At 45.5% G+C, this 26,971-nt stretch overlaps 1 protein-coding gene across 1 annotated transcript in view; it reads left to right on the top strand.

Moving 5' to 3' along the window:
* The window catches only part of smyd3 (SET and MYND domain containing 3), a 775,824-nt gene that overhangs the window by 589,851 nt on the left and 159,002 nt on the right, over positions 1 to 26,971 (top strand). Inside the window, exon 6 of the mRNA XM_033025885.1 lies at positions 22,452 to 22,519. Within this exon, the coding sequence (XP_032881776.1) occupies positions 22,452 to 22,519 (68 nt within the window). The remainder of the gene's footprint in view (positions 1 to 22,451; positions 22,520 to 26,971) is intronic.

Consider the following 26,971-nt stretch of genomic DNA (forward strand, 5'->3'; position numbering starts at 1 on the left):
AGTTCTGGGAAATGTGGGACAGTGGCATGACGGTGGCTGCCAAGTCCAAAGCACTACTGACAAGGGGAGTCATCAAGTGATAGAGGCTGGCTGCTCCAACCGAGCTGTAAACGGATCGCACTCTGTGTTTCAGCTTTGGGTCAGGGCAGGGTTACATTGCCATAGATCGTCTGGGTTTGGACAGGGCAGGACGTTTGCTGGGACGTGACTCAGTGCCTCATTCACATCTGCATGCTTTAAAACTAAATCAGGAAATGCTGGAAGAACTCATCCAGTCAGCTGCAGCTGGGGAAAGCGAAACCAGTTAATGTTTTAGTTCAAGGGCCCTTCCTCAGAACTGGGGCAAGCATGGAGGGGAATTGATGTCTCACCTGGAAATGCAAAGAATCGCACGTTAACCCATCTCAGTGCAACTGCAGTTCCTTCCTACACTTTCCGCTAATCTCAGTCTTCATAACCTATTAGAATAAATCATGCAAATTAACATTTGTTTTATCAAGATAATTTGTGGGTGGCCTGTGTGTTTTTCCCCCATGCAAGCCGTGTCATTTTGCTCACCCCACCACTTTTGAGTGTATTCTGCAAAACAAGATTTGTACAAATGGAATGACTGAGAGTTAGGTGCCCTCCGTCAGTAGAGGTGGTGCTGTTAAACGCTTTGAGCAGTCGCCAGACATTCCAATGGCCAACATGGATTTGTTCCGGTCTTCAGTAGCTCAGTGCCCTGAGGGGGTGGCATCTGAAAAAACTTAGTTACCTTAGAATTCTTCCAGCATGCACCAGACTTGAACCCAGCCTCTTTTTTAGATTTCAGTGTTGCTTCTGGGATGTAAGCAGACCATGAGGGTGAGGGACCCATCAGAACCTTATAGATCTTATAGAAACATATAAAATTCTGAAGGGATCTTATAGAAACATATAAAATTCTGAAGGGATCTTGTAGAAACATATAAAATTCTTAAAGGATTGGACAGGCTAGATCCAGGAAAAATGTCCCGATGGTGGAGGAGTCCAGGACCAGGGGTCACAGTTTAAGAATAAGGGGAAGGCGATTTAGGATGTTTTCAAGAGAGAGTTATATATAGCTCTTAGGGCTAACGGAATCAAGGGATATGGGGAGAAAGCAGGAACGGGGTACTGATTTAGGATGATCAGCATTGCTGGCTCGAAGGGCCGAATGGCCTACTCCTGCACCTATTTTCTATGTTTCTAACCATTGGATAATTGGCTCAGAGCTGACAGCTTCCACTATGTCAGCAGTGGCAAGAAAGAGCATTGCTGTTCTCAGTGAACTTGATATTGAGAGGGGGCTATCAGTGTGAGGAGTTCACTCCTGGTGTCCAGTGATAATAATAATAATAATACATTTTATTTATGGGCGCCTTTCAAGAGTCTCAAGGACACCTTACAAAAATTTAGCAGGTAGAGGGAAAACATGTAAGGGGAATGAAATAAATAGTAGAGACATGACTAGTACACAAATTAAAGACAGAATTCAATTCAAAACACAATATGAGGCAATTCATGCACAGATGAAAAGGGAGGGGGACGTGGGGCTAAGGATAGGCAGAGGTGAAGAGATGGGTCTTGAGGCGGGACTGGAAGATGGTGAGGGACACGGAATTGCGGATCAGTTGGGGGAGGGAGTTCCAGAGCCTGGGAGCTGCCCTGGAGAAGACTCTGTCCCCAAAACTGCGGACATTGGACTTGTGGATGGAAAGGAGACCGGCTGATGTGGATCTGAGGGACCGTGAGGGTTGGTAGGGGGAGAGGAGGTCAGTGAGATATGGGGGGGGCAGATGATGGAGGGCTTTATAGGTGAGGACCAGGATTTTGTAAGTGATCCGGTGGGAGATGGGAAGCCAGTGAAGTTGTTTGAGGACTGGAGTGATGTGATGCCAGGATTTGGTGTGGATGATGAGTCGGGCGGCTGCGTTCTGGACCAGTTGGAGTCGGTTGATGTAGGTGGAGCTGATGCCAAGGAGAAGTGAGTTGCAATAGTCCAGTCGGGAGGAGATGAAGGCATGGATGAGTCTTTCAGCAGCGGGAGGTGTGAGAGAGGGTCTGAGTTTGGCGATGTTGCGGAGATGAAAGAAGGAGGTTTTAATGACATGGCGGATGTGAGGCTCAAGGGAGAGGGTGGAATCAAAGATCACGCCAAGGTTGCGGGCCTGGGGAGATGGGGAGACAGTGGTGCCGTCGATGGTGAGAGTGGGGTTATTGATTTTGTTGAGTGTGGATTTGGAGCCTATGAGGAGGAATTCTGTCTTATCGCTGTTGAGTTTGAGGAAGTTATGTTGCATCCAGGTTTTTATGGATGACAAACAGGAGTTGATATGGGAGAGGGGGGGGTTGTGGGGGGATTTGGTGCCGAGGTAGATCTGGGTGTCATCGGCGTAACAGTGGAAGTCCAGGTTGAAGTGGCGGAGTATCTGACCAAGGGGGAGGATGTAGATGATGAAGAGGAGGGGGCCGAGTATGGAGCCTTGGGGAACGCCTTGAGTGACTGTGGCTGTAGCAGAGGTGTGGTTATGGAGAGAGATGAAGTGGGATCTGTTGGAAAGGTAGGAACGGAGCCAGCTGAGTGCAGAGCCTTCAATGCCGAGGTCTTTGAGTCTGGTGAGCAGGATGTTATGGTTCACTGTATCGAAGGCTGCGCTCAGGTCGAGGAGGATGAGGATGTTGAGGGAACCAGTGTCAGCAGAGGTGAGGAGGTCGTTGAGGACTTTGAGGAGAGCAGTTTCTGTGCTATGGAGGGGGCGAAAGCCAGATTGGAGGGGTTCAAGTAGGTTATACGCAAGGAGGTGGGAATGAAGTTGCGACGCAACGATACGCTCCAGGGTTTTTGAAAGAAAGGGGAGGTTTGAGATTGGGCGGTAGTTAATGAGAGAGGAGGGATCAAGACCAGGTTTCTTTAAGATTTAAGGGATGGTTATAGGAAGCGAATACTTGCATACAGAACACAGAAATACGGTGTTAGGCTCACTGAGTCTGCATGGACTATCTTGCATCGTTCTGCATAAATCCTACACTGATCCTATTTTATTCCACCCCTATTCCCAATAGAATCAGGAGGACATGGGTTGAAGGTAACAAAGGAGAGATTTACTGGGGACATCAGGGGCAAATTTTTCACATGGGGAGGTAGTCGGTATCTGGAATGAAATGCCTGAAGAAGCAATTACAACTTTCAAGGGACATTTGGACACTTGTTTGTATGGGAAGGGTTTAGCGGGATATGGGCCAAATGCAGGCAATGGGATTAGCCAGAATGCCAAATTGGTTAGTATGTACGTGGGCTGAAGGGCCTGTTTCCATGCTTCATGACACTATGACTTTATAACTGTCTTCATATTCTAACATATACACATCAAGAGCAACTTACAGTGACCAATAAACCTACCTATCCACTTGTCTTTGAAAGGTGGGTGGAAACCCATGAGGTCGCAGGGAGAACACGGAAATTACACACAGACAGCAGCAGAGGTCAGGAATGTATCCCTGTGGGAGGCCAGGGAACAGATTCAGTCAGAGAGGCTCTGATAGAAAATTTTCACTCTCTTTTGACCAAAGGTAAGCTGCCAGACAACTGAAAGTCAGCGAATGCAGTACCTTTGTGCATGATGACCAGCAGGGGTAGGCCAGGTAATTAATTACAGGTCGAGGAGTCTAACATCAGTGGCAGGGAATCTACTGGAAGAAGATTTTGAGGGATGGGTTAATATGCAATGGGAGAGATAGGGAATAACAAGGTTGAGCAGCATAAATTTGCCTGACCAACTTTATTTTTCAAAGACATACAAAATGTATCGATGAGGATAGAGAGGTTGATGTAGGCTACTCGACTTTCAGAAATATATTTTTCAAGGCCTTTCATGAGACACTGATCCAGAGCTATTTGGAAAATTGGATCGGGAATAGGTTTAGCGATAGGAGGTGAGAATAATGGCCAAGGGATGTCTTTGCGGTTAGAATCCTGTGTCACAAATGACACAAACATAGGCTGTGTTGTTTATAGTGAGGAGGGTAGTCTTTAATATTGCTTGGTTGGTAAGATGGGCAATGCAATAGCAGATAGCAGTTAATCATGTAAAATATAAGGTGATTCATTGTGGGGGGACTAATGAGTGGAGGACGTACACAATGAAGGGACGGACCTGAGAAGTACAGGGGGTGATTGGTGTCCATGTCCTGGAAGGCAGCAGCACAATAATAAGACACACATAACACTCGCCTTCATCAAGAAGCATACCCTGAAGACCCTTCTTCAGACTGAAAGTCACAGAAATGGAAAAGAGAGATATGACGATGATGTAGAGAGATATAGAACAAATGAACGATATGCAAAAACGATGATTAAGGAAATGGGCCATTGTTAGCTGTTTGTTGGGTGAAAACAATTGGGTTAGCTATTTGTTGGGTGAAGCTAGTGTGACTTGTGGGGGAGGGATGGAGAGAGAGGGAATGCAGGAGTTACTTGAAGCTAGAGAAATCAATATTCATACCACTGGGTTGTTAGCTGCCCAAGTGAAATATGAGATGCTGTTCCACCAATTTATATTTAGCCTCACTCTGACAATGAAGGTGGCCTTGGACAGAAAGGTCAGTGTGGGAATGGGAAGGGGAATTAGAGTGTTTGGCAACCGGGAGATCACTCAGTCCACCTGGTAGTTGTATAGGCAGTTACCTGAGGGCCGGCATTGATGCGATGGGCCGAAGATTCTGTGCAACTCCATGACTCTACTTTCATATTGTCACAATACTTGTTGACAGATCTAAGGAAACCAGAAACTAATTCTCCAGCCACTTGAGAGAAGACAGAGCAGCGTGCCACAAATTAAATTCATGTGTTGAATTGCCTGAATGTGTTGCCGCTTTTGAACCTCGAGGAGTCATTTGTAATGATTATTTTTTAATTTCACAAAGAGCATTTTGAAGGTCATTGGGCTGGTGATTAAATTGCTGTTTCGAGCCTTCAGCGTGTGTGAAGAGTGGTGGGTGAAACTTTCCGAGTAAATGAGTGGTGCCTCTGGTTCAGTGAGAGGATCAGTAACTGCGCACTGCTCGATCATTTCACTCACATGTTATAAATCAGCCCTATAATGGGAGACTTTTCAGAATCTTTCATGTTAAGAAACTTTCTCTCATATAAATGATACTTTACACCATCACTAACCCCTTAGCAGCTAATCAAGATGTGCGCTATCAATTATAAGGGGACATTATAATATAGATCCAAGGGATGTTACTTGAACTCAGAGAATGAAGGTTGCTGCTGAGACATGTGGGTCAGACTATTTTGCAGTGAACTTTCTTCAGAGTGGGTTAGGGAGGGAATGGGTGCCTATTGAGGGGAGGGGGGAGGGGGGGGGGTGTACAATAACAGCACAGGCACAGTTTCACAGCTCCAGCATCCCTTATGTGATCTTGAGCTTGGATACAAGTCTGTGTGACGTTTGCCCATTCTCCCTGTGACTGTGTGAGTTTCCTCCGGGTGCTCTAGTTTCCTCCCGCTTCCTAGAGACATGCATGACAGTAGGTTAATTTAGTTTAGTTTAGAGAAACAGCGCGGAAACAGGCACTTTGGGCCACCGTTTCCGCGCCGACCAGCGATCCCTGGACAGTAGCACTGTCCTGGACACTAGGGACAATTTACAATGTTTACTGAAGCCAATTAACCTACAGACTTGCACGTCTTTGGAGTGTGGGAGGAAACCACAGCTCCCGGAGAAAACCCACGTGGTCACGGGGAGGGCGTACAAACTCCATTCGGACAGACCCGTAGTAAGGATCAAACCCGGGTCTCTGGCGCTGTGAGGCAGTAACTCCTCCGCTGCGTCACCGTGCCACCCTAATTGGCCACAGTAAATTGCCCCTCATGTAAGTGGGTGGCAGGATCATATAGGGAGCTGTTTGTGGAACCCCTAAGAGAGAATAGTTTACATGGAAATAGTTGGGAAATGGGACTGATGGGAATGTATCAATCTGATGGGCTGAATGGCCTGATGGGGTGAATGGCCTCATTCTATGCAGTAATGAAACATGACCATGAATATTTGGCAACAAAACACGGCAGCTAATGACATCCCCAGGGCTCTTTCTCTTCACTTCTGGAAGCTGCAAACATGGCTGTCCGTGGGGCAAGGGAATCTGCTTTGGAAGGAACAGGTCTCTTCTGAAAGTCAGACGAGACAAAGAAAAGAGAATAGACCTGGAGTACAAGCAAAATGGGGTCATGCACACTTGGAAATTTCAGACCAGTACCCACATCCACAGATATATACCTGTAATATAGTAAGGACACCTCACATAAATGCTGCCAAACCAAAGTTTTCATTGAGGCAAGAATATGTTGAGTCAGGCGACTGACAGCTTAGTCACAGAGTTTTAAGGAATATCCTAAATAGTGGGAGAAAGGAGTTCAGAAACCTAGAGACGAAATTCCAGAGTTTAGTCATAGAGACACAATAGGCAATAGACAATAGGTGCAGGAGTAGGCCATTCAGCCCTTCGAGCCAGCACTGCCATTCAATGTGATCATGGCTGATCATCCCCAATCAGTACCCCATATCCCCTGACTCAAGAGAGAGCCCTATCTAGCTCTCTCTTGAAAGCATCCAGAGAACCTGCCTCCACCGCTCTCTGAGGCAGAGAATTCCACAGACTCACCATTCTCTGTGAGAAAAAGTGTTTCCTCGTCTCCGTTCTAAATGGCTTACTCCTTATTCTTAAACTGTGGCCCCTGGTTCTAGACTCCCCCAACATCAGGAACATGTTTCCTGCCTCTCGCGTGTCCAAGCCCTGAACAATCTTATATGTTTCAATGAGATGCCCTCTCATCCTTCTAAACTCCCGAGTGTACAAGCCCAGCCGCTCCATTCTCTCAGCATATGACAGTCCCGCCATCCCGAGAATTAACCTTGTAAACCTACGCTGCACTCCCTCAATAGCACGAATACCCTCCCTCAAATTAGGGGACCAAAACTGCACACAATACTCCAGGTGTGATCTCACTAGGGCTCTGTACAACTGCAGAAGGACCTCTTTGCTCCTATATTCGATTCCTCTTGTTATAAGAGACTGTAGGTGCTGGAGTCTGGAGCAGAGAAACAAAATGCAAGAGGAATTCAGCAGGTCGAGCATCCTCTGTGGAGGGAAAGGAGTTGTTAACATTTCAGGTCAAGATTGCATTAGGACTGAGAGTGGAGAGCGGCCAGTAGAAAGAGGAGAGGGGGAGAGGGAGAGGGGAGAAAAATGGGCCAGCAGGTTGTGGGTGGACCAAGGAAGATGGGCAGATGGAGGGGGGTGGAGTTGGGAGAAGGAGGCAAGTGGATGAAAGGTGGAAGCAGATTTAAAAAAAAAATATGGAGATGGAGCCAGGTGGAGGGATGGAAGACTGAAGGTGCTAAATTATAGAGTTGTACAGCAGAGAATTGGCCCCTTTGGCCCAACCTGTCCGTGCTAACCTTGACACCTGTCCACGCTACTCCCATTTGCCTGTATTAGATCCATTCCTTCACTCATTTACCTATCCAAGTACCAATGCAAATTATTTTTAAATGTTATAAATGTATCTGCCTCCTCCCCTTCCTTTGTTAGTTAACTACCATATACAGTGCATTCAGAAAGTATTCAGACCCCTTCACTTTTTCCACATTTTGTTACGTTACAGCCTTATTTTAAAATGGATTAAATTCAACCTACACACAATACCCCAGAATGAAGAAGCAAAAACAGGTGTTTAGAAATTTTTGTAAGGTAATTAGAAAGAAATAACTGAAATATCACATTTACATAAGTATTCAGACCCTTTGTTATGACACTCAAAATTGTGCTTAGGTTCATCCTGTTTCCATTGATTATCCTTGAGATGTTTTTACAGCTTGACTGTGGTAAATTAAATTGATTGGACATGATTTGGAAAGGCACACACCTGTCTATATAAGGTCCCACAGTTGACAGTACATGTCAGAGCAAAAACCAGCCATGAAGACGAATGAATTGTCCGTACACCTCCGAGACAGGATAGTGTTGAGACACAGATCTGGGGAAGAGTATAAAAAAAATTCTGCAGCATTGCAGGTCCCGAAGAGCACAGTGCCCTCTCCCATTCTTAAATTGAAGAACTTTGGAACCACCAGGACTCTTCATAGAGCTGGCCACCCGGCCAAACTGAGCAATCGGGGGAAAAGGGCCTTGGTCAGGGAGGTGACCACGAACCCGATGGTCACTGACAGAGCTCCAGAGATCCTCTATGGAGATGGGAGAACCTTCTAGAGGGACAACTATATCTGCAGCACCCGCCCAATCAGGCCTTTATTGTATTGTATTGTATTGTATTGTATTGTATTGTATTGTATTGTATATCTTTATTGTTATTTTCCTGAGTACTCACATACCCAGAGGAAACAAAAAAACGTTACTCAAACCAGTGTCCATTCAGTGTGCAGTAAAAAATAAATAGAAATAAAAATACATATATCATGAACAAGTTTAACACTACTCTCAACTAAACATCAACAGGCGTTCCGATCAGGAGAGGCACGACAGTGGCTCTGTCCAGGTTGGTGGTTGGTGCGCGATACTTTGGCAGGGGGCAAAGTCTGTTTAACAGTCTTATAGCCTGCGGGAAGAAGCTGAGGAGCATCCTGCTGGTTTTGCAGCTAATGCTCCTGTACCTCTTCCCAGATGGCAGGATGGAGAATATGTGATGCAATGGGTGGTAGGGGTCTTTGATGATGGAGATGGCTCTGTTGATACATCTCTTCCTGTATATGTCCAGCAAGAAAGGGAGCGGAGCACCAATAATCCTGCTGGCGGTCTTCACAATCCTGTCAAGTTGGTGCCGTTCGTATGCCGTGCAGCTCCCGAACCAGGAAGTGATGCCGTTGGTTAATGTGCTCTCGATTGTCCCCCTATAAAAAGTTCGTAGATGTGTAGTGGGGAGACCTGCTTTACGTAGTCTTCGGAGAGGGTGTAGTCGCTGCTGGGCTCTCTTGACCAGTGCTGTGGTGTTGGTTGTGGACATCAGGTCATCTGACAGGTGGAGTCCTAGGAACTTCACGCTGCTGACCCTTTCCACATCAGCTCCATCGATGTGCAGAGGTGTATGGTGTTGTTTTCCCGCCCTCCTGAAGTCAACCACCATCTCCTTAGTTTTTCCCACGTTGAGAATGAGGTTGTCTCTTGTCTCTACTTTATGGTAGAGTGGCAAGATGGAAGCCACTCCTCAGTAAAAGGCACATGACAGCCTGCTTTAAAAAAATTTTTTTTTTAAGGCAATACAACTTTATTATATGATATACTTGTGCGACACCCTGAATGACAGCCTGCTTGGAGGATGCCATAAAGCACAAAGGATTCTCAGACCATGAGAAACATGATTCTCTAGTCTGGTGAAACCAAGATTGAACACTTTGGTCTGAATGCCAACCAGGCACTGCTCATCACCTGGCCAATATCATACCTACGGTGAAGCATGGTGGTGGCAGCGGCAGGAACAGGGAGACTAGTCGGGATCGAGGGAAAGATGAACGGAGCAAAGTACAGAGAGATCCTTGATGAAAACCTGCTACAGAGCGTTCTGGACCCCAGACTGGGGCGGAGGTTCACCTTCCAACAGGACAACGACCCTAAGCACACAGCCAAGACAATGCAGAAGTGGCTTCGTGACAAGTCTGTGAATGTCCTTGAGTGGCCCAGCCAGAGCCCGGACTTGAACACGATCGAACATCTCTGGAGGGACCTGAAAATAGCTGTGCATTGACGCTCCCCATCCAACCTGACAGAGCTTGAGAGGATCTGCAGAGAAGGATGGGAGAAATTACCCAAATACAGGTGTGCCAAGCTTGCAGCGTCATACCCAAGAAGACTTGAGTCTGTAATCGCTGCCATAGGTGCCTCAACAAGTACTGAGTAAAGGGTCTGAATACTTATGCAAATGTGATATTTCAGTTATTTATTTATAATTATTTTGCAAAAATTTATAAATACATGTTTTCGCTTTTTTATAATGGGGTTTTGTGGTTTGGTTAAAACAGGAGGCGGAATTGGAGGAGTGCAGAGACTGCCAAGCATTGCACGGTTACGGGATATTAGAGTGAAAGACAGGAGTGCATTTTAAACGGAGCCACAGCAGGAGCTGGGTCGCCCTGCAGATTCCAGACCCGATGAGTGGGCAGGAGTAGGGTTAAGCATAGCCAGAAGTACCTGTAGGAGGTGCAGGGGTTAAAAGTAATTGTGGTTGAGGCAGCTGGAGATTGCACTCTCTCCCCCCAGCATTTTCCCCTCCCCCTCCCAATGTATCCCATTCAAGCCATCCATCTACAAATGAGAAAATAAGAGGCAGGCAGGCACTCAGCCACAGGAACAGTTTGCCCTTGAACTTGAGTTCATTCCAGTGTGTGTGTGTCATTTTGACCACGTTAATGTGCTCTGTTGCATTTCAGTCCGTCCGATTAATTCACTTATGGAAAAATGGAACCCACCCCGTGGGAATCATTTCATCCGGAATCATCGTTTTTTTGTTTTTTTTTAAATTGTGCTCTTTTATGTTGCATTTCTTCATAAATAGCTTTTGAAATAGTGATGAGAGTTGAATGCTCTGTGAGGGCCATGCTGATATCTCTGTCTTTAATCTGCTGAGCTGCCTTTCGCTGTATTCGAGCAGCAGGAATGCTGACATTTCAGTAGGGCTGGTAATTGAACATTTCACTGCGCACACACTGTCGAGTGTCGCTTGCTCTGGGCAACACCCTGATTTACAACAACAAGTAGAAGACCAACAATTTGTCCTGATCCCACCATATTGACGCCATGGACAAGAACGCACACCAACGTTCCCCACTTCCTCAGAGGGCTCCACTTCCGGGGTGGCGCGGCAGCGCAGCTGTGGAGTTGCTGCCTTGCAGCGCCAGAGACCCAGGTTCAATCCTGACTACGGGTGCTGTCTGTACAGAGTTTGTACATTATCCCTGTGACCTGCATGGGTTTTCTCCGGGTGCTCCGGTTTCCTCCCACACTCCAAAGACGTACAGGTTTGTAGGTTAATTGGCTTTGGTAAAAATTGTAAATTGTTCCTAGTGTGTAGTGTACTGGATGGCTGGTTTGCACGGACTCGGTGGAACGAAGTGCCTTTATCTCTAAAGTCGAAAGTTTAAAACAACCGTTTATAGACGGCCCCCATCTTTACTAGCTGACAAAAGCAGTCAGGACATTGTGGGACCCGTGGACCAGTGACCCAGCCACTGCTCGAGAGCTCACAACTGGAACTGATGGGGAAGGCCAGTGAGATCTGCCCCCAAACAGCTGGGATGTGTATGGGAGTGTAGGGATTGTGGGTGGCGATTCCGGGAAGTGGAATAGATCCAATAGGCTTATCGGAAGAATTTTGTGTGTTTACTCTAACATACAGGACACAAGTGAAAAGACAAAGTCCTATTTTAATCCGGGGTCTTTTGAAGTGTAGAGATGACGATTCAACCTTGGCAGCTTGGACTAAGTGCTCAGTTCAGCAGCGGTTGATGACTGCACCATTCAGAAAAAAGTGGAGTGTTGCTTTATACAGTCATAACTCACTGTGCAGATGGAATCTCTCTCCAATTTAACTTCACAATTCAGCCCAAATCCACCTGTTTAAGAGGAAAGAGAAACTTTGTTGATATTTCAGGTTGAAGACTCGTTGTCCAAATGAAGAAGGGTCTTCCAACCCAAAATATTAAATCTGTTCTTTCAAAATCCTGTTGAATGTTTCCAGGAATTTCTCATTTTATTTCAGATTTCCACTGTCTGTAGTTCATTTTTTAATTTGCTGTGGTGGAGAAGTGGAATTAGTTGTTCGTGAAGAGACAATTTTAGTTTAGTTTAGCATTACAGTGTAGCAATAGGCCCTTCGGCCCGCTGAGTCCAAGGCGACTAATGATTACCCTTGCACTAGTTCTATCATACACACCAGAGACAATCTACAAAAGGCAATTAACCTGTACATCTTGGAATGTGGGAGGAAATCGGAGAACCTGGTGTAAACTCACATGGTCACAGGGAGAATGTGCATACTCCGTACGTGGTCAGAATCGAACTCGGGTCTCTGGCGCTGTAAGGCAGCAACTCTACTGCTGCGCCACTGTGCCGCCCAATGTATGGTAAGATTCTAGCTTGGATGTCAATAAACTGGCTTGTTGATTAGGATGCAGATCGTCACATAAGAACATGTGAAATTGATTCAGGAGTGCACCACAGAACCCCACACACTTGCCCTTCCATTCAAGATTGTTATCACCCTGGAAATTAATGATCGGGATACTTTAATTGCAAGGTGGGCATTTATTATCCATCTCTTGTCGGTGGTATTCAGTCCATGTGGGGGACTGGTTCTCCCACAGAACTACATGTGAAGAATTTCATCCACTTGATGAAATGCTATAATTTCCCCAAGAAATGGCATTTAAATCAGAGGGGACTTGCAATTTATCATAGCATTCTGACTGGCCAAACTTGGAGGGTCCACTATGTTGAGCTGGAGTATTTATTTGTGCAGGAAGGAACTGCAGATGCTGGTTTACACCGAAGATAGACATAAAAAAGCTGGAGTAAGTCAGCGGTTCAGGCAGCATCTTTGGAGAAAAGGAATAGGTGACATTTCTAATTGAGGTAAAAACAGAGGACAATGCCCATCTCCTGCGGCTGGCTCCACACATAGATGACTGATTTGGTTTCTGAGGGGCTCTATTCTCTCTCTAGTTATTCTTTTTCCCTTAATGTACCTCTCGTCTGACTCTCAGTCTGAAGAAGGGTCTCGACCCGAAACGTCACCGATCCTTTTCTCCAGAGATGCTGCGTGACCCGCTGGGTTACTCAAGCTTTTTGCTTCTATGTTTGGAGTATTTGTTTCACTGATGATAAATAAAAATAGCAGGTATTTTCTCACTGTGTATGATCTCTCAGAGCGATCAGTGAGGACATCAGTGAACTTTTAAGGACAAGAGAGTTGAGGCAGAGAACGAGACACAACTGCAGGACAGTGGGCAGGCTTGTGGGGCCTTGTGACCTACTCCTGCTCCCATTCCTTCTGCTTGCATTTTCCCAACTCGGAACCAGCCGTCGAGGTTGCTGAAGATTCTTAGGCTTCATGTGCCATGTTAGGACAGCTGTTTCATATTTTTATTTTGTTTTTAATCTACCACTGATTATTGGCTGGCGGGGGATTTTATGACCAGGATCAGGTTACGCTGAAGCATTGACTGCTAACAAACATCCTCAAATGGCTTCGTTGTGGCCATAAATCCTTGTTCTCATTAATACTGTGATTGTAACAGCTTGCAATGCTTCATTTCTCTTTTTCCTCTCTGTTTCCTGTCCTTTCCTTTGCAGGGTGAGTATTCTCAGCTGACCAAGTGCCCCTTCCCCTCCCACCCTCGCCCCCCCCCCCACCTTCACCAGTCTTAACAGTCCCTATAAAGGAGAGAGCTTGGAAGTGTAAGAGATATGAATGAACTGTGAGGCCTGTTGCTCAGCTGCTTTCAATTGTCATAGGCTCCTATTGTGGGCAGCTGGTGGGTCTAAGATTGCCGGCCACGTCAGTTCACACTCACACCATGCAACACTTGCGGCTGGCGTTTCAAAGGAGAGCCTCGGTTCAATGGAACCAGGCTAATGATGCATCAAGGCAGTCTGAGCATCCTAAGAAACCTCCCTCAAGCCTCTGGCGACAGCCATGATCTAGGAATCAGTGTGACCAGGCAAACTCACCAGTCTCTGCCATTACACTTTGAGGTCCACACAAAATACAGGGAATGGGGTACCATGAAGTGTAGGCCAATTGGCATGTAGGAAACAGAAAGCTCTCGCTAGCAAGGGAGGTTGGTTGAAGGGCAAATATTGGACCGGCTGCCTGGGATACCTCCCCTATTCTTTGTCAAAAGAGTAATTTGGGGCAGGAGTCCTGGCAGCTAATGTAGGTTAGTTTAGTTTAGAGATACGGCCCGGAAACAGGCCCTTCAGCCCACCGAGTCCGTGCCAACCAGCGATCCCGGCACACTAACACTATCCTACACACACCAGGGACAATTTACAATTTTACCAAGCTAATTGACCTACAAACCTGTACGTCTGGTGTGTGGGAGGAAACCGGAGCTCCCAGACGTCACGGGTAGAGCGTACTAACTCCGTTAGTATAACTATTTGTACTGTTTCATCAGGGACTGGATTGTTTTTACTGTTATTATGTGTGAAATGTTTTAAGTTTCATGTGTGATGCTGCGGTATTCCCTGGGAAACGTCTTTTCATTTTGCACTGTACAACTGTTGCTTTGCAAGATGATAATAAAGGTTGATTGATTGATTGTACAGAGAGCACCCTTAGTCAGGATTGAACCTGGGTCTCTGGCGCTGTATGGTGTGTAATCACTGTAATCTCCTGAGCCTTGCTGAATTCAGACTGACTATAATTGTAACACAGACTTAGTGCAAGATCTAGCAAGGCAATGCTGCTCTCAGGCTATGTCACCAGCCAAGGAGATGTTAGCAAAATCAAACATTTTCTCCTCATTTTTTCTTTCCTCTTGGCCTTTGCTTAGAAATATGTTTGGGCTATCTTTCATCATCTGCAAAAAGACGCTGTCTGTGACCTATATTCCAGATAGGCCTCCTTTAAACCGCAAAGTGCTGGAGTAACTTAGTAGGTCAGGCAGCATCTGTGGAGGCAATGGACAGGCGACTTGAGTCTGCTCTGTTCTTTCCACTGATCCACTGAGTTCCTCCAGCATGTTGTGTTTTCCTTGTGTCTCCTCTCATGTGCATTAATTTCCCATATGTGGAGATATCCTGCACTCCCTCGACGGAAATCCATGCTGGCTTCACTGCATGGAGTACTGCAAACCAAACTAGGGGAATGTTGCACCTTCGGTAGTGTTGCTCCCAAATGCTGTGGGAATGCTCCCAAATGCTGTGGGAATGTTGTGCTGTTGGAAGCGCTAATTATCTAATGAAGGAGGGCCCTGTCTATAAAATGGGGATGTAAAACAAGTTCCAGAGTTTTATTTGGAAGAAGAGCAGATGTGTTCTCTCGAATTCGCCAACATCACTAACGGATAAGATAAACAGAAAATGTCGGAAACTCTCATCGTTAGGCAGCATCTATAGAAAAGAGGCAGAATGACCATTTCAGCTCAAAGATCTTAGCTGGAAATTTGAAAGGGACCGGACAAGATAGTATTAAGTTGATGAAGAGGTCGGTTGATGCCAGATGGCTGGGTTAATAAGCTGTTAATGGAGCAACTAGACAGCTTCATGAATGCAGAATGCTGGAGAGAGAAATAATACAAGCAAAGAAATAGGTAAATACTATGAGGCACCGCTCTCTTCCCCAGTTGAGACAAAGGGTCTTCCACAGAAAAGTGAACTCTGTTTCCTTTTACATCGAGACTGCCTGACCTGCTGAGTGTTTACAATATTTTCAATTTCTATTTCAGATTGCTAGTATTTGAGGTTTTAAATTTTTAAATCACTTCCCAAATGTCTGGTCATTATCTATTTGTGGGAGATTGCCAAGTTGCACATTGGTTGTCATGTTCCCTACATTTCAACAATGCTTCATTGGTTGTAATGTACCTTGGGGTGTCCTTATCTCAAGGTGAAGGACATTCTATAAATATTAGCCTGTCTTTCTTTTCATCACTTGTTGTGAAGTGATGGGGGGTTTTTGTAACCCTGTTCATCGTGGCTTCAAGAACCACTGTCTCCTCAGATGTGTTGGAGTCAGTTTAATGTATCAGCAAAAAATATGGACTGTACTGCTGTTAATAAACTGCAATAGCAGAGCGTTAGCAGATTGCTGCTTCATTCTCAACACCAGCTGTGGTTTAAATACAACTTAGCATCAGGATACCACTTCACACCTCTCTGTCTGCTCTGGTGGGGTGTAAAATGAAATGAGACAGCTGCAAGTTTGCTTTAACTGTAAATGCACAAGGCTGGAGGAGAGGTGATCATTCCCAGCAAATTAACGGAATGGAATTAAAAAGAAATGCTGCCGGTTTAGCACGAGGTAAATATTTATTGCTAGTTGCTATAATACTAAATGCAGCTTCTAATTCATAGGTCATTGGATTCTTTAAGTCCAATTTAAAAAAAATCCTCTTTAGTTTAGTTTAGAGATACAGCATGGAAATAGGCCCTTTGGCCCTAGTTCTATCTAGGACAATTTACTGAAGCCAATTAACCTACAAACCTGCACGTCTTTGGAAATGTGGGAGGAAGCCTATGCAAACTTCATTTGTGTTTTTCGATATTCCCAACATTGTGCATTTCTGATGTATCACCTATGCAGAACGAGGAGCAGGGGCCGAGAGACAGTTGAGAAAGCTGCGTGAATGATTTGGACGGGAATATACAAGACATGAGTAGCAAGTTTGCAGATAACACTAAAACAGGTGGTATTTTGGAGAATGAAGAGGTTATCAAGAATTCCAGTGGGATCTTGATTGTCTGGGCAAATAGGCTGAGGAATGGCAAATGGAGTTAAGTTCAGGCAAGTGCAAGCTATTGGATTCAGGAATGTCAAACCAGGACAGGATCTTCACAGTGCATAGTAGGGACCTGGGTAGTGATATAGAGCAGAGGGATCTAGGAGCACAAATACACAGTTCCATGAAAGTGGCATCATGAGTAGATAGGGTGGTGAAGAAAGCTGTAGGCATGTTGGTCTTCATGTTATAGTTGTCTAAGATGCTGGTAAAGCCACACTTGGAGTGCTGTGTTCAGTTGTGGTCACCCAGCTATAGGAAAGATGCCATTAGGTTGGAAAGAGTGCAGAGAAGATTTAGAAGGATTCTGCCTGGATTTGGGAGCTTGAACTATAGCGAGAGGTTATTGGAGCGCAGGTGGCTGAGGGGTGATCTTGGATGTGCTTTCTTAATAATTGCATCAGTGTTCTCGGACCAGGAGAGATCTTCAGAGATGTGCACGCCCAGGAATTTGAAGCTCTTGACTCTTTCCACCATTGACCCGTTGATATAAACGAAGAAAAAAAAAAGACACTTGCATCCACAAACAATCTGCTGGAGGAACACTGCGCATGGAGCAGCATCTGTGGATGGAAAGGAATGGTTGAGGTTATTGTGTTACAACTCTGCAGCAGGACCATTTCCAGATTCCAGGGTCTGCAGTCTCTTGTCTCTGTCGCCAAGATATTTATGTGGTGCTTTTGCATCCCTTTTTGGATGTTCCCCAAGCAATTTACTTTTGGCACCTTCAATGTACAGTGATTGCTCTGGGATACATGGAAGCCAGTCTGCACAGCAAGTTCCCAGTGTGATAGTGAGCAGCTAAGCTGTTATACTGATGCTGAATGAGAATAAATATCAGTTGGACCTTCGCCAAAGTGACACGGGATCTAGGAAGGTTGGATGGGCCATCCTCTGGTTTGGCATGGCTCCGTGAGGACTGCATCCGTGAGTGTGCCGGCCGAGAATTAAAGCAAGGGTTCTGAATTTCACAGGGCAACATCGGTCACAACACAAACCCTTTTGTTGCGCAGTTGAGAAAAGCCTATTTGATGGTTAGGCCATATTTAGCCATGCTCTGTGTCGGAGAGATGAGTTAAGACACAGCCAGGGTTAGGCTGAGTCGTGTGGATAAATGGTGTTATTATGACAGCTGGTTTTGTGTCCTGATGCACGATGATCACTAAGTATCACTTCCAGTAAAGCTGCGCAGCGCTCAGTTCTGAGTGCAGTGAAACAGTTCACGCTCTGTTATTATGTTTACATTCTTCTGACTGCTGTATCAGACCGCAGCCATGGTGGGTGGTCCTGAAGCTAGAGGACTAAATGCAATGGGTTTAAAATAACCAAGTGAGCTATGGTTTAATTCGAAGGTAGACAAAAATGCTGGAGAAACTCAACGGAATAGGCAGCATCTCTGCATAGAAGAAAAATATGATGTTTTGGGTCGAGACCCTTCTTCAGACTGACGTGGGGGTGGGGGGGCGTGGGGAGAAGAAAGGAAGAGGCGGAGACTGTAGGCTGTGGGAGAGCTGGGAAGGGGAGGGAAAGGAGGGAGAAAGCAAGGATTACCTGAAGTTGGAGAAGTCAATGTTAATACCCCTGGGGTGTAAACTACCCAAGCAAAACATGAGGTGCTGCTCCCCCAATTGCGGTGGGACTCACTCTAGCCATGGAGGAGGCCCAGTTTTAATTTGGTTTAATTTGGATTGCTGCTTACCTAATTGGATGAACTGGGAGTTTGCTTTCTTCTTCCACAATCCAAACAAATCTGATCTTTTTTTTAAAGAATTGTGTTACCGTTTTTTTTCTTCCCCCCATTGACAATTTGGAAAGCCTGTATTTACGCCAATGAATTATGCTTAAGCTTTTAACATATTGTTACATGGGTGTGTTAATATTGTGTATGACCCTGAGGTTAAGAAGACCACTTAAGTCCAATTTATTTTTAGCAAGCAGGCATATCCAGTCATAGTGCATCTGTTATACTTCATTCAGGGGATGTGGGTATCTTCAGCAAGGGCAGCATTTCCCCTCCCCCCCCCCCCCCACCAAATGCTCTTGAGAAGGTAGTGGGAAGCCCCTGCCTTGAGTTAATGGTGCTCCCCCGATGTGGCTGGGGAAGGAGTTCCAGGAATTCACAAAAGAACGTAAGATAACAGAAGCAGGAACAGACCACTTGGTCCTCAGGCTTGCCCCAGCATTCAATATGATCATGACTGCTCTGCCCCAGATCTCATCTCCTCTGCTGTATCGGTTCACCATTGCCCTCACTCCCCGCTCTTTCAAAAACATATCTATCTCCTCTTTAAACTACCCCGCTTCGTCCCATGATCCAGTCTCCATCACCACCACGGGGGTAGAGAATTCCAGATATTCATTCTCCTCCGTGGGAAGAAAGTACGAGGTTCAGGACTGATGTTGGGATACAGATTTAGTTCCATGTTCCCAAGTCCTGATGGTGTGTAACTTGGAAAGGAACTGGAGGCAGTGATGTCCTCATACTTCCTTTGTCGTTTCACGGTAAGGTCTTGGTTATGGGGGCTATAACTATAGTTGCCCTGGTGAATTGTAGCCTAGCAAAAGGAGTAGGCAGTGCCTCAGTTGTTGAACCTATACCTTAGATGGTAAATGAGGAGAGTATGCAGTGCCTAGGTTTGCTATGCTCTGTTTGAAAGAGCAGTGGAAGCAGAATCAAATAACCTCTGATCAATTATGAAGAAGGGTCCCGACCTGCAATGGTATCTATCCATTCCCTCCAGAGATGCTGCTGCCTAACCCACTGAGTTCCTCCTGCACTTGGTCTTCATGATATTTTGGTTGCCCTGATCGTTAAACTGTTCTCTCAGTTGCTCGTAACAAGCTGCATTTCTATAGCATCTTTAACTTCCCAAGGTGGTTCACAGGAGCACACAAAGGATATTAGGGAAAGTTAATTAAACCTTTTCCAGAAGAGGGTCGTACAGGAGAAGGAGAGGCACAGTGATTTATTTGAGAGAGTTCCATAAGTTAGGGCTAAGACAGGGCAGGTGGAGGGATTAAATTCAGGGCTGAACCAAACCCTGGAGTCGACAGTGGGTGATGCGGTGGCGCAGCGGTAGAACTGCTGCCTGACAGCGCTTGCAGCGCCGGAGACCTGGGTTTGATCCCAACTACAGGTGCTGTTTCTATGTTCTCCCCATGGCCGCGTGGGTTTTGAGATCTGAGATCTTCAGTTTCCTCCCACACTCCAAAGACATACAGGTATGTAGGTTAATTGTTTAAGAAGGAGCTGCAGATGCTGGAAAATCGAAGGTAGACAAAAATGCTGGCGAAACTCAGCGGGTGAGGCAGCATCTATGAAGTGAAGGAAATAGGCAACGTTTCGAGTCAAAACCCTTCTTCAGACTATTGTCTATGTAGGTTAATTGGTGTTGTGTAAATTGTCCCTACTGTGTGTGTTTTTGGGATAGCGTTATGTGCAGGGATCGGCGCGGCTCAGTGGGCCGAAGGGCCTGTATCCGTGCTGTATCTCTAAACTAAACTAAACATGATTCATACAGTACAGTACCCATCAGAAGTTACCAAAGTATGTCTCAGTTGCAGAACTATTAGTTGAATTGCCTGAGAAAGTAAAGGCTGACTGGTGTTTCAGGGAGTTCAGTCAAGAGTGGAAGTAAAATGTTTTCCATCTCATGTGAGTGGCCTATTTATCTGAGGTCAATCTTTGCTCTGTATAGTGCGACTGTAACATGGTGAGTATAACAATTCTTTTGTCTCACTTAAATGTGCTTGATGTTCTGTGGACATTGGTTTCGCTGATGTTTTCTTATTACTCACTGTTCATGGTTGAGAGGGAAACATGTTATTGGAATATGTTCGCTATTCCATTTCCAGCTACAGTGCACTTGCAATTTTAAAATTAATGTAATTGCAAAACCAAAATACTGCAGGTGATGGAAATGTAAAATAAAAACAAAATGCTTGGAACCCTCAGCAGACCAGGCTGCAGCTACAGGGAGAGAAACAGGAGTGATTCACTACACTGCAGATCCTTTCCTTCCCCAAAGCATTGGCAAAATATATGTCAGGACGGTGACTTACCTGTGTAGGAAGGAACTGCAGATGCTGGTTTACACTGAAGATAGACACAAAATGATGGAGTCACTCAGCAGGACAGCCAGCATCTCTGGATAGAAGAAATGGGTGACGTTTCGGGTCAACACCCTGAAAAAGAGTTTCAAGACGAAATGTCACCCATTCCTTCTCTCCAGAGATGCTGCCTGTCCCGCTGAGTTACTCTAGCATTTTGCGTCTATCTTCGGTGACTTACCTGCACAGGTGTAGCTCCAAAAACTGTCAAGAAGCTCGATCTCATCTGGACAAAGTGTCCATTTCATCTCCTATGCACTGTGACTAGATTGTGTACCATCTACCAAATGCACTGCCTTACTTGACCAGCCAACTGCGACAGAATCTCCCAAACCCATGATCTCTACTGCAAAGACACATCAGTATCTCCTGTTGGTTCCTCTCCAAGTTGCGCACAGTCTGTACTTGGACATGCATCGCTTTTGCTTCACCTTCATTAGGGCCAAACTCCTACCCAACAACTTTTTGAGAAGACCCTCACCGGAAGGACTGCAGCAGGTTAAGAAGGTGGCTCATTGCCACCATTGGATATGGCCATGCCAGTGACGCTCACATCCCAAGAAATGACCAAAGGGATGTTTTAACTTTGGAAAGACGCAAAATGCTGGAGTAACTCAGAGGTTCAGGCAGTATCCCTGGAGAACAATGATAGGTGAAATTTCGGATCGCGACCCTTATGGCGCTGTCCCACTTATGCAACCTTTTTGGCGACTGCCGGCGCCCGTCATAGGTCGCTGAAAATTTTCAACATGTTGAAAATTCAGCGGCGACCAGAAAGACGCTACGACTCTTTGGGTGACTAGGAGACTACTCACGACCATACAGGTGACACCCTGGCGACATGTCACGGGGTGAAGCCTGTATGGTCATGAGTAGTCGCCCAGAGACTCGTACCTTGTTCTGGTCACCGCTGGATTTTCAACATGTTGACATTTTTTGGAGACCTACTGCGACTGCCGGGTGCCGGCAAGTTGCCAAAAAAATCGCGTAAGTGGGACAGGCCCATTATTCCGACAATTTGTAGATTGGTTACCTTTCATGAGAAGAATAACTTTCATGTTTAAAAGTAACATTTTTTAAGACGTGCATCGATTAATGGTCAAGCACTGCATTGTTCAACCCATTGCTTTACTTTCTTATCTTCCATCATTAGTGAATCCAGACGCAGTTATACCGAGTCTTTGCCGCCCAGCTGTATTACTCCACTCAAAGCACGTAAATCCTGCTGTAAAGCAGCTCCACAAGTGACTTGTACCCCAATTGTCCAAATCATTGCCTCGCCAGGAAATCATATCATTAGCCACCTGCATCTCCCCAACTAAAGTCATTGGTTCTTTATCTGTATCCAGTTCAGAGCCAGGCTCATCTTTCCACGACTTTATCCATGCTCTATTCTAGTTTACCGCACCACAAGTTCCCTACCTGCACTCAGCTTCCTCCTTGCTCCACGCAATGACTTCCTGACTAGCCACAACCTCTCCCTGCAAGGTACTCTGCTGTATCCTGCTTGACACAGGTTCTCGTTTAGCAAAATGCTTATTCAAAGCTACAACTCCCCCAGTAGATCACAGCCCAGCATCACACAGTCTCGTCTTGCCACACCGTTTGTGTGGCTGCAAGGAACTTAAAAGTTACTCCACCACAACACTGGACAAGCAGCCAAGCGGAGAACATCCTTTCTGCTGTGATGTGCTGCAGTGGGGCTCTCTGCATAGTTAACAGTGCAGATGCCTCACACAGACAGCGAGCTGCACCAGCAGGAGCCTCTTTTATCCCATGAGGGCTTGGTGTGACGTGGAATTTCTCTTCTTGTTTACACAGGTGATGTGCAACTGTTTCACCATCAGCGACGGCGAGATGCAGGAAGTTGGTATCGGTCTCTATCCCAGGTACAGTGAGGGGAGTGGGTAAATCTTGCAGCACAATCCATGCCAAGACAAAATCTTAAGGTCATAAGTGATAGGAGTAGAATTAGGCCATTCGGCCCATCAAGGCTACTCCGCCATTCAATCATGGCTGATCTATCTCTCCCTCCTAACCCCATTCTCTTGCCTTCTCCCCATAACATCTGACACCCGTACTAATCAAGAATCTATCCCTGCCTTAAATATATCCACTGAATTGGCCTCCACAGCCTTCAGCGGCAAAGAATTCCACAGATTCACCACCAAGGCCGTGATGGTGGGCTGTGATACACTAGGGGAGTTGTAGCTTTGAATAAGCGTTTATTTGTGTAAGGTTGCATTACACACTTTGTGACTATTATGTACTTACATATTATTTTACATTATATTACATTATTTATAATATAATATATATAATAATAATAATAATAATAATATATAATGGTCTGCTTACTATTTTGTGCTTACATATATTATATTACATTATTTATTATATTATATATAATAATATATTATGGTCTGCTTACCTAGTATGACTGTTGATTTGTGTTATATTTATTTGTTGCGTTGTTTCATTCAATGTGCCTCTAATGCTGTCGCGAGCAAGAATTTAATTGAAGATAGACACAAAATGCTGGAGTAACTCAACGGGACAGGTAGCATCCCGGGATAGAAGGAATGTATAATGTTTCAGGTCGAGACCGCTCTTCATACTCTGAAGACAAGTCTAAAGAAAGGTTTCGATCCGAAACGTCACCCATTCCTTCTCTCCAGAGATGCTGCCTGTCCCACTGAGTTGCTCCAGCATTTTGTGTCTATCTTCGGTGTAAACCAGCATCTGCAGTTCGTTCCTACACAAGAATTTCATTGTTTTGGCCCCAGTTTATGTGACCATTAAGCACTCTTGACATGCTCTGGCAGAACCGTTGCGAAACGTTGACTTTTATTTTGCTCTCTTTTAATCTCTTGGATGGTGGCATATATAGTGTGGTAGCTCTGTAAATGAGAACTTGCTCCTCCCCACACTGCTCTTCTTTGAGTTTTTCTGTATTTTTATTGCGGAGTGGCGGCGCCTAACGGCAGCGGCCGACTACAGTCGTCTGTCTTTTTTTATTTTTTGTCTTGTTAAAGTATGTCTTTGAGTCAGTTTTTATTTTATTTTTTTTAGCTGTGTATATGTGGGGGGTGGTGGGGGGGCTGTGGGGGAAACCGTTAATCTCTTCCCTGTGCGGGGACCCGACTATTCCCTGTCGGGTCTCGGATGTCGTTGGGCCTAACATCGTGGAGCCGGCGGCGACCTCTGGCCGGGACTAACCTGAGGGCTCCAGTTGCAGAGCCTGCGGAACGGACATCGCGGAGCTGGCCAACTTCGGAGCGGGAAGAGCTGTGGTGGCGTGCGGCTGCGACCCGACTTTTGGAGTTCGGAGGCACCGGCCGCAGACCCGGTGGACGGGAACATCGGGAGCTCGCAGGTCCCTGGTGGGAGACCGCTTTTCCGAGCTCCGCAACGGCGACTTCTCCCGGTGGAACCGCGGGTTTGAAGGACATGGAGCCGGGGCCTAACATCGCCCGGCGTGGCTTAAACGGCCTCAGGACTTACCATCGCCCGCCGGGGGCTTTAACATCGGAGCCCCAGTTCGCCTCGACACTGCAGTTGGACTGCTGAACCGCGGGAGAAGGAACAAAGGGAAGAGATAAAGACTTTGCCTTCCATCACAGTGAGGAGATGTTGGAGACTCACTGTGATGGATGTTTATGTAAACTGTGTTAAGTGTGGGTCTTGGATTGTTTTGTAATGTAAAAAACTGTAGAAATTGAATTTCGTTCAAACCCAGGTTTGAATGACAATAAATAGCATTCTATTCTATTCTATTCTATTCTTAAAAGCATTTTATAAATGTTTAATAATAGATTATTGTTGTTGGAATATCCTCATCTGCCACTGACTTGCTCACTCTGACAATTCATCAATGCCATGGACTCATTCAGTAAGGTATCAGAAGGTCATTTGTCCCTTTACCTCTGTCACAAAGAGGAGATGCTTTTGTTCCACTCCACCAACTAAAATAATGTTAGATAATAAAAGCAGGGATGCATTAAGCTAGAGAGGATGCAGAAATGATTCACAAGGATGGTGCTGGGACTGGAGGGCTTGATTTATCAGAAGAGACCGGATAGGCTGGGATTGTTTTCCCTGGAGTGAAATAGTCTGAGGGATGCAGTGATGGAGAAATATAAAATATTGAGGGGCACAGATAAAGTAGAAGGTCGCAGTCTTTTCACAAAGTAGGGGAGTCCAAAATACTAGAGGCCATTAGTTTAAGGTAAGAGAGGAAAGGCTTAAAAGGGACCTGAGGGGCAACATTTTCACACAGAGGCTAGCGGGTACATGGTCTGAGGAAATGCTCAATTACAACACTTAAAAGTTTATATGTTTATTGCAGGAAACTTTTAGAAGGATATAGAGCAAATGCAGACAAATGAGACCAGCTCAGGAAAGCACCTTGGTCGGCTTCTGAAGGTGGAAAAGGAGTGCAGGAAGATTGCAGGGGAAAGGATAGGTAGTTTAATTAATTCCTGCAGATCTTCCCTTGGTGTAAAAAACAGTGGGGAAAAAAAATCCAAGGGGGGTTGTTGATGGGCATGTGAGGGAGAAAATAAGTTCCAGGACCATCGAGAAATAGAGGGGGGAATGGAACTGTTGGGATTGTAGAAACAAGGAACTGCAGATGCTGGTTTACAAAAGAAGACACAAAGTGCTGGAATAACTCAGCAGATTAGGCAGCATCTCTGGAGAAAATACATAGGTGATGTTTTAGGTCTGAAGACAGGTCCCAACCTGAAATGTCACCTGTCCATGTTCACCAGAGATGCTGCCTGACCCACTGAGTTACTGCAGCATTTTGTGTCTTTTTTATTTAAATGCTGGGATTGTTCTGTTGTGAGCTGACGAGATGATGAGTTGAATAGCTTCCTTCTGTGTGATAATAAGAAAAACTAGGGGAATGGGACTAACTGGGTTGCTCTTCAAAAAGTCTCCAGAGACTTGACAGATTCAATGGGTGCCCTGTGTTATGATTTGAAATTGCTGGTAGATTTAAAGATGCAATTAAGTGATAATGACTTGCTGGAGAAGAGCAGACAGCATATTGAAACAGAGCGAGTGCTGGTGCTCACCACACATACAAGTTCTTGAGATGTATTGTGAAGCAAGTATCTTTAAGCAAAGTGTGTAACTGATCGCAACCTGCTGATATCTGTGCCCATCTCTACACTTGTTTTGGTAAGATCACCAAACTTCAGTATCTGTTGACACAAGAAACTGCAGATGCTTGAATCTTCAGCAAAATACAAAGTGCTGGAGGAACTCTGAGTCAGGCAGCTTCTAGGGAGGGTGATGTTTTGAATCAGGACCCTTCTTCAGACTGTTTGAATCAGTCTGAAGAAGGGTTTCGGCCCGAAAAGTTGCCCATTTCCTTCGCTCCATAGATGCTGCTGCACCCGCTGAGTTTCTCCAGCATTTTTGTGTCCCTTCTTCAGACTGCTTTATTCAAGAATGATTCAGTAGTGTTCCCCCCTTGGCTTACACCAAAATATGTGAATTCCAAGCAGAGATCCCGTAGGCACAACCAACACCTCATCACCTGTCAGCTTTATGTCACATCCAAATCAATTCTATCTTTTCTTTTAATAGATCTTCTTTTCTGTTTTATCTGTAGCCCCTAATCAAAAAGCTCTCCTGCATGCATCCAGAGTTCTCTCTAACCATGAGACCTTTGAGTAGAATTTTGAGCATGCCTAAAGGGATAGGACAAGTTTAGATGCAGCACCTTGGCCAAGGTGGTCGAAAGGGCCTGTTGCCAAGCTGTGTGACTGCATGACCTTATACTCCAACTGATCAGGCAGCTCAAAACTGGGGATCTACAGAGCACATGGGGCTTTTTCAGCCACAGAGGTGTGTACCACGACGATCTGTAATCCCATGTTTCAGCATATCCCTCGCTCTGCTGTTATTATCTAGCCGACTGATTCAATGAGTGGTGCGGTGCAGTTGACCGACAAATAGCTTGCAACTCCAAAACATCCCCATCTTCAACGATGGACGGACTAGCATCTTCAGGCAAGGCACTCCTTCCTCTCTCCCTTCCCATCAGGCAAGAGATACAGAATAATGAAAATGCATACATACAGATTCAGGAACAGTCTCTTCCCAAGATAGACACAAAATGCTGGAGTAACTCAGCGGGACAGGCAGCATCACTGGATAGAAGGAATGGGTGACGTTTTGGGTCGAGACCCTTCTTCAGACTGAAAGTCAGGGGAGAGGGATACACAGCGATAAGGAGGGGAAGGTCTCAGAACGAGACATCAAAGGAGATGCAGATCAAGGAAAATGTAGAGTAGATCATTGTTAGCTAGGAAAAATTGACAACAAAG

Source organism: Amblyraja radiata, chromosome 8, assembly GCF_010909765.2.
Source record: "Amblyraja radiata isolate CabotCenter1 chromosome 8, sAmbRad1.1.pri, whole genome shotgun sequence".
Classification (NCBI taxonomy): Eukaryota; Metazoa; Chordata; class Chondrichthyes; order Rajiformes; family Rajidae; genus Amblyraja; species Amblyraja radiata.